The 18,642-nt window shown below is 43.7% G+C and overlaps 1 protein-coding gene across 4 annotated transcripts in view; it reads left to right on the top strand.

Annotated features, from left to right (window-relative positions):
* LOC116053911 (phosphatidylinositol transfer protein beta isoform-like) overlaps positions 1 to 6,490 on the top strand; it is a 29,566-nt gene extending 23,076 nt beyond the window's left edge. For 2 of the 4 annotated variants that reach the window (XM_031305132.2, XM_031305136.2), the window contains one exon: positions 5,343 to 6,490. In XM_031305132.2, the coding sequence (XP_031160992.1) occupies positions 5,343 to 5,390 (48 nt within the window). In that variant the 3' untranslated portion in view covers positions 5,391 to 6,490. Of the gene's footprint in view, positions 1 to 387; positions 477 to 5,342 lie in introns of all 4 variants that reach the window. The other 2 variants (XM_031305135.2, XM_031305133.2) reach the window with 2 other exon arrangements.
* Positions 6,491 to 18,642: the final 12,152 nt, after the last annotated feature.

Consider the following 18,642-nt stretch of genomic DNA (forward strand, 5'->3'; position numbering starts at 1 on the left):
GCTCTTCCGCATTTGCAGCACTTCGCCAAACCGGATGCTTTGTCCATTAATATTATACAGTCTATGTTGACAACCAATCGATTGGTCTTTGCAGCTCTACTCAGAATATGTAAGTGCAAGAGAAGGATATTATTTTCCCGATTTCCTGATTAAAACCACTCTATCATTGGCTTCCCAAAAGAGTAACATAAAAAAATTCTCTGTTGCCATTTTGCAGTACAAATATACCTTCCTTGATCCCCTTTTGTATTTCAGAATACATCTTGGGAAGCGTAATTAACAACTGAAAGAAACAAACCTTTCCATGGTTACCTAGTCCTAGCAACCTCCCACAGGCGCCCTAATCCCCATCTCTGTGATTCACTGTATGTTATTTTGTCTACGTAGATGCGTGAGAAGGGCTCTGTGCGAGGCACAAAGGCTGCAGATGAGTAGCCAGGCCAGGTGTGTAGGTCTGAGTGTGTAAGTTCTCGCTGGTAGAGGCCAGTCTTTTAGATGCTTTCTCTGCTCCCTGTTGGGGTTTCTGTGGTGCTGCGTACTTAGGCTGTGTTCACACTTTGGTGTTTTTTTTTAAAAGTTCCAGCGTCTGTTATACATTATAATCCTATGGAGTCCTTTTTTAAACGCTGCCACAGACTTTACTTTTGCAGCTCAGAGCGCCTTTTGCTCCCTGTACAGTGAACTCTCTTGGTTTTATCTAACGTTAACACCGCTCTCTCTCTCTGTTCTCTCTCTCTCTCTCTCTCTGTTCTTTCTCTAGCTCGCTCCACCTCTTTATCTAACGTTAGCACCTCTCTCTCTCTCTCTCTGTTCTTTCTCTCTTTCTCTAGCTCGCTCCACCTCTTTGTTTATCTAACGTTAGCACCTCTCTCTCTCTCTCTCTCTCTCTCTCTCTCTCTCTCTCTCTCTCTGTTCTTTCTCTAGCTCGCTCCACCTCTTTGTTTATCTAACGTTAGCACCTCTCTCTCTCTCTCTCTCTTTGTCTCTCTCTCTCTCTCTCTCTCTGTTCTTTCTCTCTTTCTCTAGCTCGCTCCACCTCTTTGTTTATCTAACGTTAGCACCTCTCTCTCTCTCTCTTTCTCTCTCTTTCTCTCTCTCTCTCTCTCTCTCTCTCTCTCTCTCTCTCTCTGTTCTTTCTCTAGCTCGCTCCACCTCTTTGTTTATCTAACGTTAGCACCTCTCTCTCTCTCTCTCTCTCTCTCTCTCTCTCTTTGTCTCTCTCTCTGTTCTTTCTCTAGCTCGCTCCACCTCTTTGTTTATCTAACGTTAGCACCGCTCCACATAGCGCTCTAGGATACTGTAGCAGTAGCTGTTGTTATAGCAACAAAAGACGCTCTCGGCTGCTTTTTGGAACCAAAACGCTGCCAGCTGCTTCTTCTTTTTTTTTTTTTACTACAAAAGCGCCCTAGTCAACTTTTTCTTGTCAAAAAATGAGGCCCAGTGTGAACATGGCCTTATGCTGCTTCCACTCTACTCTTCGGTGATGTGAGAGGGCTTTTAGTCCACTATGTCTATACGTGCACGTGTGTGTTTATGCTTTCACTTCCATAGCTCACTCTGAATTAGTCAGTCAATAACACCAGATCGCAGAGAACTATGACGTATGTGCTCAGCACAGGTTTTGTGCTGACCCTGTGAAAATCTCCTACCACTGTTTGTATGAGTGCCTGTTGCGTATGTGTACACACTTTGTGTACGCACAAACTTTTCTCAGAATCACACATGCTATTTCTTTAACCTTCTGAGGTCGATGAAAGCATGGTGCGTCCATAGAAATGTTTGTTTTAAAGGTGCCCTGCCACACGTATTTCATGACTCTGTGGTAATGTCTGAAGTTCTACCATGGACTCTGTAACATTTTTTTGTGGCAAAAATACCTTGGTTACCTCGTTTCAAGCGTAGGCACCGTTAGCGACGATGCCAGTGTTAGCAGCATCGGTGCCGCGCCTCTTCCGGAACTGATGGGGGCAGTATACGCTTCAGAGTGTCACGAAGAAGTGGCTGAAGTCACGTCTTTCTACTTCCGGTACATACGAGAGTCAACTCTACCTGACCTAAAAAACGACATGTTCACCGCAAACTCACGGTCCTCTCTTCCTGATTTACAGCTCCCCTCTCTTGGCTTCAAATAACTCACCGTTATACGGCTGCTGAACAGGCTACAACGTTATAAACAGCCGTGGCTCCGCTTGCCTGCTCCTCCAGCAGTTCATTTTCACATTCACGACATAACACAAACACATACGGACCTAACATATTTCAAAAAATACAAGGAAAAACGGTTTTGTGTGGCAGGGCACCTTTAAATGTCTAATATTTCGGCAATAATACAGCGCAGAAATGTGGTATAGATATCAGAATTAGCAGAATCTCTGCTTTTGAGTCCTTTTTTATCGCAAGAGCATACGTCACTCACACGGCGAATTAGGAGACGGGGAAGATAGCTTGTTACACTCGTCACACTCGTCATCTGCCTATCTGTGTATAATTGGTGGACTTGCGTGTCCGTTTTCTGAATCTAAGACTTTGGTAAACTCATTTCCAGCAACGAAACAATTCCTCCACATGAGTAAAGGTTTGTTTTTACAAGAGATTTGAACAATTTTCAAAAGCACACAAGTTCTTTCAGCTTTAGGGACAAATTATCTCTTTACACATTGCTCTAGGGATTTTGGAATTTGGTCCAGAAAAGCTGAGTTTGTTCTGAACATTTTGATATCAAACGCATCGGGATCTGTTATATGCAAATACCCTTAAAATGTGAATTTCAAAAAGGATATGTAAAAATCGAGAAAATGCCCTTAGGTGGCCGGAAGTTAAAAACATAAACAGAAGGCCTGCTCATGACCGGACCGGTACCTGCAAACTAGAGCTTCCCCGCAGAGGAGTACAAGGCAGAAGAGAAGAGAAACGGTCCTCCTTTTTTTTTTTTTTTTTTTTTAAATCGCAGGCTTTCATTTCTGTGAATCCCATTCTCTGTAAAACCTTACCACTTCTTTGCTCTTGGAACTACTCTAAATATCAGTCTGGGAGCTTTTGGCCGTACAAGGAGAACAATGGAGGAATCCGGGCTGGACCGGCCAAAGTGGGCCAGACTCAAACATTCCTGGCTTACAACCAACATACTGCATTCTGTGCTCAGCCCCCCACCCCCCACCCCCCCCTTTTCACATCTCGCCCAATTCAGCATGTGTTTCTCATTTTCCTTTGGAGTAAGTAAACAGGCGGGTGCCATCAAAAAGAGCTGTGGTGAGGAGACGGACGAGGTCTGAACCTCTGGGCTCAAGGGTTAGGGCCATTCAGACCAGAACAAGCGATTCAGGCTTATTGCTTTGATGTTGTGTTGTGCTCTTTAAAGCTATAGCGCGTAGTAATGACAACAAGTAACACATGATCCACATGATACAAGCCTTCCGTGATCGTGCTGGGATTGCTCAGGTGCCGCCGGGAATTCCGCAAGGTGTCTTTCATTTCCCCCGGATGTCCGTCCCATCCGGACATCCGGATCAGCTTCTTGACAAGACTGCAACGGGTGAATAAGAAACTCCACGTTACGGAGCCGATGTGTCAACAGTCGGCCTTTTTTTTCTGTGTGTACTGGTCGGGTGCCAGTTGGTGTAGAAGGGGGCGGCATGAGAGAAGGAAAGGGCAAGAAAGGGGAGGAGGCTCCAAGATGGCTCCTTTTTTCCTCATTAACATACAAATGGAATTCTGCAGTTGAAAAGGAGAGTGTGTGTGCTGTGATTGAGAAAAAAGGGACGAGGGGGGGGGAGGATGGGGGGAAAAGCATGGGTGAAGTCGGAGGGTGAATCCTCGTGCCATTTCATCAGATCTGTCTATTCCTCTGTTGGTTTGAACTGTTCCATTTGAGGTGTTCGGTTATCAGATTCCACCATTAATTGACTTTCCGAAGCCACCAGCCTCAAGGTGGGAGAATTTGAAAGCGATGCTTTTATCTACCTAGAAGACAAACAAGGGGCCGGATCAGGACGGTCGGAGCAGATTTGTGAGGAAAGGCGAAAGATTTCAGTTTGCAAAAGGACATTAAGTCGTATTTGTCTATGGTTTAAGATACACTCGTACGATTTTGTCGACTAATGGATTAGTTGATTTAATCGACAGATCTGTAAAACCCAAGTTTCTCCACAAAGGATCACGCAAAAGCACCACTTTAAATCTTGTGTTTACCAGAAATGTGTTCAGAAATACCTTGGAAACAACTCATTCAGCATGAAAAAAAATGCATAAAATTTGATCGACTAAAGCAGGGATCTTCAACGTCAAAAGCATCAAGCGCTAACGCAATTCTTGATTGGCCAACGGTACATCCAAATCAAATGATTATGATACGATGATGCCCTAATGGGTACCTGGGTTGTTTTATGTATTTATTTTTCATTACTGCTATAGCGCCACCTAGTGGTGGAAGTAGATCAATTGTTGCGCCTGAGGTCCCTGCAGGGTTCTGGACTAGTCCTGAAAATGGCACCCCTTCCTCCCCCCTCCCCCCACCATGTACGGTTACGGCTGTAGCGTGAGTTTTACACAGAGAAGAAGAATAATCTTTGCGAAAACAATAGGGTTCCACAGCCTCGGGCTTGGACCCCTAAAAAAATAAATAAAAAAAACGTCAAAAGCATCAAGCGCTAACACAATTCTTGATTGGCCAATCAGTCCCTCCAGAAAAAAACGCGATTATGCGATCGCATAATTCAATGCATAATCAGCCCGCATATTTATGCAGGGGGGCCGCATTTTTTCAAATACATTCATAATCCCCGCATTTTCGTTGCAAAAAAGTCACATATATGTCTTAGCAGAAAGTTGAAAAGTGTTGTGTTTACTTCACACAAGAGCAGCCATTTTCCCCTGTTGCCATGGGAACGTTATGAAGTGACGTAATTACGCGACGTGAACATCATCGAAAAGCTGCAAACCCCGCGATGAAGCCATGAGGAAACCGCAGTTTTTGCAAGTTCCCGCAATTTCATCGCATAAAATTGCATAAATATCCCGCATATTCCATCGCATTTTTTAAGAAAACGTGCCGCATAATCAAGGATTTTCGCCCGCGACAATCACAAAAAACCTTTTTCTGGAAGGACTGGCCAATGGCACATCCAAATGAAATGATTAAGATATGATGATGCCCTAACGGGTACCTGGGTTGTTTTATGTACTTGCCCAAAGTGGCGTTTAACTTGCCCCGGGCCATCGGGCAACCCTTACTGTTGAACCATTCGTAAAGGGTTTCTACTGAAATGCAAGCAGCCACTAAACCTGCCTCCTGCATGTTTAGCTTCCCTGAATCTGACGTGGTGTTTTCCTCTGTTTCCCCACAGCTTCGCAGACGGGGAGAAGTACGAGGAACCAGTGCTGCAGACGAATGAAAAAGACAAAGGATTTTTTTTTTTTTTTTTTTAAACTCCCACCATGACCGCAGCGGTGGAGACTGCTACGAGGGCTCCTTTGGTGCCACTTCTTTTTTTTTTTTTTTTACCAGAACTGATTCACAGGGGGGGACGGGGGGGGGACGGGACTCTGCTACCTGCAATCAATAGAGCAGATCCCTGACTCGCACCCAATCATAGAGTTTCAATACACCGAGGAATTGATTTCTAGAAACCAACCCGATCCCAGCTGATAAGACTCTTAAGGTTATTTTGATCTCCTGGGCAGAGAGACGCCAGCTATCAGCATCATGTTCTTCACAATGAGCAAGATACCAAGAGGAGTTCCTACACTAGAGTTCTCATTGGCTGATTCCACAGTGGCAGGCAGGTGTTGGACCAAACGTTTCCTCCTGTCATATTTAGATTTTCCTTCTTTTTTTTTTTCTTTTTTTTTTGTTTGCCTCCAAAACATTCCTCTGAAGATGATGCCCTGTCTGACTTCTCTTTGTCTCCTCCTCGGTCTTTACCGTACACGCTGTGGCTCAGTGGATTGCATTCCCCGGCATGAGTCTGTCTGTTTGTCATACTCATGTTGCTTCCTGCCACAGCCTCCATTAAGAGATTACTAACACCCTTGGCGCCTTGGCCCATTGTAATCCCCTCCTCCCCCTCCCCCGCCAATCCTCCACCCAAAGCACTGCATCTTTTTAACACTGACAATCATGCCCGTGCAGGTATTCACTCTCCCTCTCACACAGATTTTAATAGAAACCCCCCACACACACATTCATATGACGCATATACGTCGAGGATAAACGTGAATTCATTCTCGCACATACACACACTCACACAGGTGTGGATGCCTTTGTGGTGACTGAGCTCTTAAAAGCTCAAGCTGGGCAGATCTGTGCGAGCTTGTTCAGCTAAGAGATGTTACTTTGGAAGTGTTTACAGCTCCCACTGGTTTTCTTTTTTTGTTCTCACACACACACACACACACACACACACACACACACACACACTCCCTATTCTGAAGACATTGACACATAATCTACAACGCAGCATTCACCTCCCTAGCAGATGTCCCCAGAGGAAAGGAAAAACTGCACTGAAAAACAGCCCCAGATGGTGCTACACCCCTCCAGCCTCTGTCACAAGCTGAACTGCAGCGCAGCGCTCACCCCAGCTCACCCCAGAGGCCCGTCTCACTCCTCTGGTTCTCGGAGGTAAACGGTTTCCAAAAGGCCTCTTCTCTTAATTCTAGGTGTGTTTACAGATTCATAACAACAAGTCGACACCAGCACTGCGCGCTGTTTGCCTTAATCTCCGGACCTATTATTATTATTATTATTATTATTATGAATTATAATACCTATCGTACCTCTGCTGCCAGCTATTGCTCTAGCTACCTCCCTTGTTTCTGACTGGCAGTTTTCCTGACACCTAAACGTTAGCACAAGCTATCAGCCTGCTACTTGTTAGGACCAAATCATGGCAGACGGAGCTTTACGGGCAAAGTCATTTGTGATTCCCCCTTTATTTTCTTTCTTACATGTGACTACCTTTTGTTTCCTGATAAGTGTCGATGTGTAAAACTCCATCAAGCAAACGTGTAAGTAGCAGTGGGGTCGGCCTGTACGCCGCTGTTGGTGCTGCAGGTTTACATCTTCGCCTCACATCTAGGGCTGCAACTAACCATTCATTAATCTGTCGATTATTTTCCCAGTCGATTAGCTGTTTGGCCTTTTAAAATGGATAAAAAATGTCAATCATTGTTTTCCCAAGCCCAAGATGACACCCCAATATATCTTATCCAACAACTCGCACACAAGTTTACAGTCATATGGGATTTAGAAAAAAAAAAAATTCACATATAAGAAGCTGGAATCAAGAGAATTTTTTACTTTCTGATGACTCAAAACGATTAATCTATTATCAAAATAGTCGGCGATTAATTTAAGTTGACAACTAATCAATTCATCTTTGCAGCCTTACTCAGATCAGCCGTTTGGATGGATATGCCATATTATTGAGTGCACTTTCTCCCCTTTAGGGTTCAGAATCATGATCATCACAAGTGTTACATACATATTTTATATTGTACAAGTGGTTCCCTCATTTGATCCTTGTTCTTTTTGTGATGCATCAGTAGGAATGCACCGAATCCAGATTTTTGGGGTTCGACCGAATCCTGAATCCCCTGGTTAAGATTCTGCTGAATCCTCGTCCCATCCTCAGTCCATGAACACAGTAAACTCATTAATGAAGTAAACAGTGACTGTCCTTCCTTTGCCGTACCTGAAGTTGCTGCATTCTGGCTGCTGTCTGTAGATTCCTTCATCACAACTCGTATTCTTTCAGATGTTTGATACCAGATGTTGTAACAGCGGTGATGTTGTGTATAGTTTAGGGTCCTCGCCACCACCAGACTAATCAGCATTGTAAATTGAACATGTAGCTGGACTTGAATGACCTTCTTTTGACTGAAAGTTCTGCCAAACTACACTTTTTCTGCTCACCAGTTCCATTTCCACTTCCTCACAGCCTACTGCATTGAACGCTCCACCTACGTAAACACCTTCCCGTAATCAACGGCGCCGTCATTACGTCGACCAGCGTAGTGCAAGCGTAGGGTTCGGTTGGCTGGGAAAAAATTCTATGGTTCAGCAGAAACCGAACCACCGTCAAAAAGCCCAATATTCAGCCGAATCCTGGATTCGGTGCATCCCTATGCGTCTGTGTCTTAAATTGTACAACAGCAATGTGGGGCTTGGTTTGTTTCCATATTGTTTCCTTTCAAGACACCGATGTAATAAATGATCTGGGTTCGATGATTCCTTGTTTTTATTGTGTGTAAACTGTACGAGGGAATGTGATCGCTTCCTCGGTGATGGCTTATTGGCTTGTCCAAAGTGTGTGAATGGATTTCTGGTGTGTTTACATGAGTCCCAACAAGTGTAGGCTGGTAACATAGGAAACGTGGGAAGCAATTGTCTGAGGCAACCTTTTTTTTTCTTAAAATCTTCTCAGGTGAACAATACGACACGAGCATCAGTTATTTTTTTTATATTGTTGCCCCAAACAATTGACTTCCTTTCACCAAACCAGATCCTTTTATGTGGGGAAAATTCAAAGTCAACATGATGAGAAGCGGTAGCCTGTTTTTGTTTTTTGTCCCAGTGTATGAGACAGTTAGTCTCTGTTTGTTTGCATTTGTCTCAAAGAGCAATCGGCCTTCAGTGTAATCAATGTTTCCAAGTCTATCTTAATGATTCCTGCTGTCTGTTTGAATAGAGAAGCAAACTAAATCAATGCTTAAACCAATCTGTCAAGACGACGATACGGGGGAGAGGAAGTAATCGCAAACTGCAAACTGTACAGTATTCTCCTAATTTATGAAATCGACAGCTGTTTAACTTCTGAACTGCTCGCTTTTAAATGTTTCTGATCAGATTTTGAAATTCAGGGGACATGATAGTGAATGTATGATATTTTGTGCCTTTTCTTTCTGAGATTTCTTGTCGTGTGCCATTTAGGTCTTCACATTGTATCACATTGTATCGAAGTATCAAAATAAATTTTGTCTGGAAAACATTTCAGATTGTGCTTCTGTTGTCTGATTGTATACAGGTGGTTGTTGGAGATTGAATGCTTAAAGGTGCAGTATGCAAGACTTATAAAACTAACTTTCTGTCATATTTGCTGAAACTGACCCTATGTTCCAGTAGAACTACATGAAGCAGGTCATTAAAATAAATCCAGCTCCTCTGGCTCCACCTACAGCCTGGAGTGGGATTTACAAAAATCCACCGCTCCCTGTTCAGATGCACCAATCAGGGCCAGGGGGCGTGTCTAACTGTTCAGATGCACCAATCAGGGCTGGGGGGGGGGGGGGTCTAATTGTGTGTCAATCACTGCTCATGCACACACATTCATTCTCCCTTGTGGGGGGAGGGGCTTAGGAGACCGTTTTGGGATTTAGCAGAAAGGGGGGAGGGACTGAGACTTGTCGATGTTCAAATTTTTTGGCTAAGTCCTGGATCTTCACAATCCTACCTACAACACCTTTAACCTAAGGGGATGTGGTAAGACTCATTTCCTTTTGCAAAATTCCGCTAAAGCAATGGGCAACGAGATCTGACAGTGTGCCGTTTCGGCCCTTGTATAAAAACCTTTGATTGTCAATAGCAAGCCCATAGATGAATACTAGCTTATGATGCAGTGGTCCCAACATAAACGGCTTTTTAACTTCTGTCGGCTAACTTGAACAATTCTCAATAACCTATTTTAAAGGGCAGCTTTCTCTGACTGATGGGAACAATTTTTTTTTAATTGCTCCCGTATTAAAGTGCTCATATTATGCACATTTTCAGGTTCATAATTGTATTTAGAGGTTGTACCAGAATAGGTTTACATGGTTTCATTTTCAAATATTGCACGACTAAAACAACCTTTGAACGTACACGTTCCACTAAAACAAGTTCCTTCCCGAGGCTATTTTGCAGAGGCACCATGGCTCCGTCTGGAGCTTAGCACCGCCCAAGATGATTGTGATTGGTTTAAAGAAATTTTCCTCCCATCCCAGAATGCTGTGTGGACTAGCCAGACCCTCCTCCGTAGCGCTGTGGAGGAAGACTAGGTAGAAATAAACCCTTAACTCACCCATTTACATGTGGAAATATGCTGGCTCTATACACGCTAAAAGTCCTGATTATTTACATGGAGTCTGGTGGATTTGGTGATGGTGATTTTGGGGCTGGTTCATGTTAAACAAAAATGATCTTACTCTTTAACTAAAAGGTCTATCTCTGTAGGGATCCTTTCATAATGTTGTCAGACACTTAGAATAATAATCTGAGTGTCGGCGGTAAAAAACAGACCTTTTAGTGGATGAAATCCGACGCTGAACTCTTGTCCTATAGGGTTACATTGCAGCCCGGTTCACGGCTGCCGGTTACAATGTTCTCGCTCAATACTGGACCAACTTCAAATATGTTTGTTCACATGTAACTAGAGCTTCATCTTGAATTACTTTGGAGTAGTTTAGACGAGGGCTGAGCCTTGACTAAATAGTTCTCTACTGTAAAATGCACATCAGAAAGGATAAACATCCCCTCAGAAACGTTACTGTTGACTCCAGCATGGACTAGACTGCCAGTGACCCGCAGGTCAGAAGAGTCACACAATAACAGCGGAATCCGTGCTAAAGAGCAGGAAAGAGCCGCCAGTCTGCTGCCTGAGATATCCGCCTCTTTTATTGTTTGTGGAGGAATGGTCACATGTGCCTGCCGCTGCTGCAAGGAAACCAGTCATGTCTGCCCTCCAGAACAAGCAAATAATGCTGTTTCTAAAAGCAGAGATGGGCAGGCTTCGCCCACACACCTCCTGTTAGTCTGCAGTCGGCATGCATCCATCCATCCATGTGTCTCCCTCGCGGGGAAGATGAAGGGACATGTCATGAGCGAGCCCCTGTCGTTTAAATAGACGAAGCAACAGATGAAGAGAAGGAACGGATCTCAAAGGGAAGCTCAAGACTCGACAGGACATCCAGGCCTGATGACGAGGAAAAGTCTCTATCGGCAGACTGATCTCAATAAGTGGCGTATGTATAACACGCCAATACGTCTGCCATTTTGGCGTGTTATCAAGACGCATAAACGCTTTTTAGCGTGTTTATCAACGCCGTTTGGCCTCCATACTTACATTACCTTGCGATTGTGTGTCAGTTTACGCCGTATTGAGTAGTATGAAAGGACGAAAGGATGGGTCAAACACAGGACTTTCACCCAGAAGACCGGGGATCGCGTCCCGCCTGTCACGTTTCCTAAACCCAACCGTAGCTTTCTTCTTTACCTAAACCCAACTGTCCCGTTCTTCTTTACCTAAACCCAACTGTCCCGTTCTTCTTTTCCTAAACCCAACCCGTCCGCTGTATACGGCGTAGACAGACACGCGGATAGCTCAAAATGCGTACAGATAACACGCCACTTGGCTTCAGAAAGTGGCCGTGTATGTTTACGCAAAGTCATGATGTCATTTTGCGATCGGTGCCATAAAAAACTCTGCGATAGCCAGAACGAGCAGCTTATTGATTTCAACGCATAAGTAGAAGCAACAATTTTCCTAAAAGCGTCCTAAGCCTACGTTCACACCGCAAGTCTTAATGTTTAATTAGGATTGTTTTGCTCAGATCCGATTTTTTGTTTGGCTGTTCACATTACCCTTTAAAATGTGGCCTATATCAGATTCCAGTGGGGCGCCCAGATAGCTCAGTTGGTAGAGCGGGAGTGCATTTATAGTGGTTTATTCCTCAACGCAGCAGCCCTGGGTTTGACTCCGGCCTGCTGCATGTCATCCCCCCTCTCTTTCCCCTTTCATTTCTTCAGCTGTCCTGTCAATAAAGGCCTAGAAAAGGATTCCAGTGTGAACTGTTTGCGGTTTTGAACTGACCCGCATGCGCAAAAGAACAATAACAATGACATCAGACGCAGCACGCTGCTGCACTAAAGTTAGGGAGGTTATGGAGGAAGGAAGCATTTTGGCTTTTATTTCAAAATGTATGTGTAGTGGCAGCCGTAACATTAATGAGCATATGCTAATGAGGTCTAACAGCTCCCTCTCCCTCCATTGACTAACTCCGTCACTCTTCTCCATGTTGTAGTTCTAGTCAAGTTTTTAATGTTACAGTCTGTGTCTAGGGCTAACTCCCGCCGGCGCATAATTGTGACAAATGTCGATGTAGATTGACGTAAAAGTCACATCAAATCCGCCTTGGTTGTTCACACTGCGGCCGCATTGAAAAAAATCAGATCTGGGTCTGATTCAGGACGCCTGAATTTTTTCATTTTTGAAAAAAATCAGATCTGGGCAAGATTAGAGTGTTCGCACTACTTCTGAAGAAGTCTGACCTGGTCACGACCCCAAAAAAAATCAGATTTGGGCCACTTTTTCCTGCAGTCTGAACGTATATGAATAATGAATCATACAGGCCTCCAAAACCAACAATAATAAAAAAGCTGTACCACTGTTTGTTGCACCACATGGCTGCATCTCCTCTCACTGGGTCTAGAGCTGCAAAGACCCATCGATGAATACATTAGTTGTCAACTATTAAATTAATCAGCAACTGTTTTTATAATTGATTAGTCTGTTTGACAATTCTCCGATTGCAGCTTCTTCAATGTGAATATCAGCGATGGAAGAAGTATTCAGATCCTTTACTTCAGTAAAAGTACTAATACCACACTGTAAAAATACTCTGTTACAAGTAAAAGTCCTTCATTGATAATGTTATTATCGATGCAGAAAAATCCTCCCATTGTAGTGTGTGTAAAGGATCAACCAGTTGTGTGTTTAATGGTCTGATCATCTCAGCGTGACTTGTAGCCGTTATATTGTCGGCTAGTTTACTTTATAATAAAACATCAGATTTTATAAACTACATGTGTTTTGTGTGCAGTAATCTGAATGTGTAAAGTAACTAGTAACTAAAGCTGTAACAGATGAATGTAACGGAGTAACTAAAGTAACTAGTAACTAAAGCTGTAACAGATGAATGTAGCGGAGTAACTAAAGTAACTAGTAACTAAAGCTGTAATAGATGAATGTAACGGAGTAACTAAAGTAACTAGTAACTAAAGCTGTAATAGATGAATGTAGCGGAGTAACTAAAGTAACTAGTAACTAAAGTAACTAGTAACTAAAGCTGTAACAGATGAATGTAGTGGAGTAAAAAGTCCAATATTTCTCTCTGAAATGTAGCGGAGTGGAAGTAGAAAGTGGCACGAAAAGAAAAGACTCAAGTAAAGTACAAGTACCTCAACATTTGGACTGAAGTACATACAGTACTTAAGGAAACTTAACTTACTAAAGGGTACTTAGTTACATTTCACCACTGGTGAATATTTTCTAGTTTCTTCTTCTCCTCTGTGACAGTAAACTGCACTGTTCGTGTGTGTGCGTGCTTGTGAGTGTGTGTGTGTGTGTGTGTGTGTGTGTGTGTGTGTGTGTGCATGTGTGTGTGCGTGCGTGGGCGTGTGTGCATGTGTGTGTCCAGATTTGCTCAGGAGCTGCAGGGTTTTCTTGGAGAGGAAAGTTATTTTTGGCGGGTTGGCAGTGATGTCACGAGTGTTTCCTCATCCTCCGGGCTCGGGTCAAGTTAAGCTCCAGAGATTCTCCCGAGTTTTCCTGTTGTTCTGGGAGAGGTGGAAAAGGTGTGGAGCCAACCGGAGAGGAGGGTTCGGGTAGACGGGAGGCGAGGGGGGGGGAGAAGGGGTCTGTGTCGCATCCCTCCCCCTTTATACAATGCTTCTTCTCTGGATGACAGATGCTGCTTAACCTGGCCTGACCCAGAGAGTAGTGATGGCTCAGCTGAGTGACAGGTCCATAGAGGACACGCTAGGCTCTGCAAGGGTGTAGCTTTTGTTTCAACATTTAGGGGCGGGGAGGGTTATAGGGGTCCCCATACAATTTTAAGCGTCAAACACTTAATTTCCTGCGTTCTGGTGAATTTGTATGCAACAACTCGTGGTGCAAATGTCTTTATTTATGTAAAGGAAAGATTACACTTTACTTGAAGGTATCTACATAAGAGTGACATGACACTGTCATGAACGTATCATAAACATAAACAAATCATAAACGTTTATGACATAACGCTTCTGTCATTAAGTGTCATTCGGTTTTTGTCAATGACAAGTTAGGGTTAGGGTTCATGTGTCATGTGTCATGTGTTCATGACAGTGTCATGTCACTCTTATGTAGATACCTTCAAGTAAAGTGTAACCAAAGGAACTAATTATTCTCCTGGATTGTTCAAAAATCACATCTTTGCTACCAACTACAGGGAACAAAGTATAACTATTGCAATGCGATGCAAGGGTAGTTTTATTTCTAACATTATTCTATCAACAGACATTTACATCGATAGTCTGGCGTTATAATGTATTTGCCTCGGGTGTACTGTGGAGTGTGTGAGACTATTTTTAATGGCAGGCTAGCAGATACTGTTGACTTGCGCTAGCCTAGCACCAGTGAACTCTGCAACTGGAAGGACTGGATGAAAAGTGTTGAAAACGGTCTCCACTGATAAATAACACACTGGCTAACTTGGAAATGAGGTCCTATGTCCAAAATTCTGAACCACCTCTTTAATATCTGGGGGGGACATCTCCTGCATCCTCCTTCCGAAATCTACGCCTATGAGGCTCCGCTCCACATCGCCCGAACTGCACAGGACGCCGTCCCCCTCCTTTCCCAAACAAGGGACAGTGTCCCCCCCCTCCGTCCATGTCTGTCTGTCCAACACGGTCTCACGGCAGTTTGTGTAATTGTCACGTTATATTTAATCTATTGATACGTGTACAACAACACGTTTATCTCGTTTTTTTGGGGTGGCCAGCACAAAATGGGAACCAGCTATTCAGAGGTTGGGTTTCAGAAAAACACAATGTGGAAAGGACGCCTCACACGCAGGGAGACGGCCGCGGGGGACGCGCGACAATAACGGGACGGTTGTGATTAGGAAGACAACGGGGAAACAAAACGCCACACGCGGGACGCGATCCCCGGTCTCCCGGGTGAAAGTCCTGTATTGTTTGACCCATCCACCACCCCGACCAACCTCCCTACGCGGATTTTCGGCTTTTCATACTACTCCCTACCGTTTTCGTGCTGTGATCACGAAATATGCTTCCTATTGAAATACATTACTTTACATTTTCGTGCTAGCCACCACGAAAAAAACGAGAAAAACGTCCCCGTGAACACGAATCAATAGATTAAATAACGTGACCATTTCACGAACTGAGACTGAGTTGGTCTGTCTGAGGAACACTGTGAGTTAAAGGTAGAGCAGGGCACCCACTTGTGCTATCTGCTGTCCTATTGAGTGAAATATTGAGACAGATTGAGTCCTAAATCACTACAGAGAAGAGTGCTATTGTGACAGTGCTTGAAAGAGCCTGTACACTGTCCGTTGTCATGAAGTCGCCTCCACAGGGGCTCTGAGCTGCATTTATCATCACCAGGGGGTGGGGGGGGCATGCCATCGGTTTGTCATACTTAGCTTGTCTGTCTCCATCCGAGAAGACTGCAGTCAGATCAAGAACTGTATCGCACGGGTGGAGAGCTGCAAAGATGAATCGATTAGTTGTCAACTATTAAATGTATCGCCAACAATAATACAAAACATGCAACTTACAATATGAACAACCCCCCCCCCTCCCCCGCCTTCCGTCATCACCACCCACTCAGACAAGAATCAAGAAAAGATGACACAGTAACTACAATATTTAAGACCATTCAACGAAATAGTAACGAAATAGACAATAAACCAAATCATACACGTCTCTCTCCCAAGCACAAAGCTTCTTAGGAGCCCTCCAGAAAGCTCAGCTACTTTCCCCATTTTCTACTATAGACATCCAATCTGGCAAACCGTTTATATGACATCTTTTCAAAACGCCGCCACCCTAGTCATCTCACAAGCCCACTCCTGGATTGACGGCCCACCTTCATTCTTCAACACATTCTCACTCCCATCGCATAAAATACGGACGCTTGGTCAGGTGTCTTTGGCGTTGTTATTGACGCTAAAAGTCTCCTTTAGCGCATATCTAAACACACTTTATCTAAACGCGTAGTTAGGTTAAGGAAAATGTCGTGGTTGGGCTTACATTTCTATGACACGCGGGACAAGAACGGGACAGTTGGGTTTAGGAAACGTGACACACAGGACACAATCCCCGGTCTCCTGGGAGAAAGTCTTGTGTTGTTTGACCCATCCACCCGCCCAACCAGCCTCCCTATGCGGATTTTCAGGCGTTCATACTACTCTCTACCGTAGTCGCTCTTAGTGCTACGTCATCGTCAAACCCCGTGTAGCTGCTGCTCTGCCCGGTGCGTTCTACACACACGCTGAAGGGTGTTTTATGCGTTGTTTCTGACGCTGACAGCCACTGCCCAAACATCTGTATTTTACGAGTTTGGAGTGAGAGCGGGTTGCATTCCTCCATCCTCTTATAAATAATGTCTGGCTATCATTAAACTAGTCTGGACCCAGGTTCTTATGTGCTTATCCATCCTGTTTAGGACTGACCCATCTCCCAGAACTAATAATCTTGGGCTGAATCAATCGCCAACTATTTCGATAATCGATAAATCGCTTTAGAATGTGTAGTGGAGTAAAAGTAAAAGTTTCCAGGAATATAAATAATGGAGTACAGGTTCCTGAACATTCTACTTAAGAACAGCAACAAAGTATTTGTACATTACAACACTGTTCACTGAGCTGTAAGGAGTGCACATTAATAAATATGAATGAATGAATGAATTTTTTTTTTTTATTGGTCGTAACCAAAGGGTAGGGTCAGAAGCTTCAGCTTATATAAGGTCCCTTCTCACATTTTTTAAGAGTAATAAACAAATTGGCAAGGAAAAGAAATTTACAAGAAAGTATAAATAAATTATACAAAAAAAATAAAGAAAATATACACTTACCCAGATAACTTTCTACATACATGCATACATACAGTGTGTTTGCATATACGTGCATACACTTACCTACATATGTACATACACGCCTACATATAGCCTACCCATAAGATACACTACGACCAATCACAACAATACACGATGTGACGTATCCAGAGCAACGGAAACAAATTTGTTTTAGAGAATAGTTTGACTGAGAGACCGGTAGACCTTGTTCGCTAACATGTCTCTCCACTTCTTTTTTAATAGCCGAGACTCGGGACTGCCGAATGCTATCTGGCATTGCCCGCTTCGGATCTGTTCCTCTTCGGGGTCGCCAAGTTGCAGGGCCGAAAGACCGAATTTCTTCGCCTCTTTCACCTGGTCCTCCATAAGGGCGATCAACAGCAAGACCACAACCACCAGTGGGTTTTAACTGGTAGATTAAACCATTAGCTACCAGAGGAGCTAACTGGTAGATTAAACTCTTAGCTACCAGAGGAGCTAACTGGTAGATTAAATTCTTAGCTACCAGCAGAGCTAACTGGTAGATTAAACTCTTAGCTACCAGAGGAGCTAACTGGTAGATTAAACTCTTAGCTACCAGAGGAGCTAACTGGTAGATTAAATTCTTAGCTACCAGAGGAGCTAACTGGTAGATTAAACTCTTAGCTACCAGAGGAGCTAACTGGTAGATTAAATTCTTAGCTACCAGAGGAGCTAACTGGTAGATTAAATTCTTAGCTACCAGAGGAGCTAACTGGTAGATTAAAGTCTTAGCTACCAGAGGAGCTAACTGGTAGATTAAAGTCTTAGCTACCAGAGGAGCTAACTGGTAGATTAAACTCTTAGCTACCAGAGGAGCTAACTGGTAGATTAATCTCTTAGCTACCAGAGGAGCTAACTGGTAGATTAATCTCTTAGCTACCAGAGGAGCTAACTGGTAGATTAAAGTCTTAGCTACCAGAGGAGCTAACCGGTAGATTAAACTCTTAGCTACCAGAGGAGCTAACTGGTAGATTAAACTCGTGCCGTATCCGGTCGGCAAAACAGCAAAAACATCCTTCTTGCAAAGGAACGATTGGAGCGCCGTCTTCTGTTCCTCTTTTAGATAAAAAGCCAAGTCTAACTCGTTCATTGTAGCGGCCAAAGCCGTTTCAAACAACTGGTGTTCATCCGTAGCCATCTTGCAATGTTTACTAATGACAGTGCTGTCGTCCTCTGTTTAGCTCGCCTCTGGCCTGCCTATATCAGATACACAGATGTGATTGGTGAGCTGATGGCTGAGCAAATTCTCGTGAGAACTCTGGATTTCCAGGGTAGTTTTACCAGACTTTTTCAAGGTAAAATAAATCCACGCTTTATAGCGCTGCTTGGCTGCAACACAACAATCGCCTGGAAGTACGGCGGCCGCTATGGAAACCAAAACTTGCGCGTAATGTTGTCAGACACTTAGAATATCAATCGGAGCCTGTCAGCGGCAAAACAAGCACTTTTGTGAAGGTAAATACAAGCTGAACAATTGCCGTATTAACATAACATTGTAGCTTGTTTCTCCGCTGCTGACTGCAGTGATCTCGCTTAATATTGGACCAATGTCAAAGATTGTTGTTCCCATCAGTTACTTAGACACAAAAACATAGGACAATAGGGTCCAGGTTTAAACAATATATTACCATATTCAAGTTTCAATTTCCTTTAATCTATATATTGCTTTAAAAGCAAACAAGTTTTGCATCAAAATGCTTCACAAAGACAAAAACAGACACACAAGCAT

Source organism: Sander lucioperca, chromosome 2 (assembly GCF_008315115.2).
Source record: "Sander lucioperca isolate FBNREF2018 chromosome 2, SLUC_FBN_1.2, whole genome shotgun sequence".
NCBI lineage: Eukaryota > Metazoa > Chordata > Actinopteri > Perciformes > Percidae > Sander > Sander lucioperca.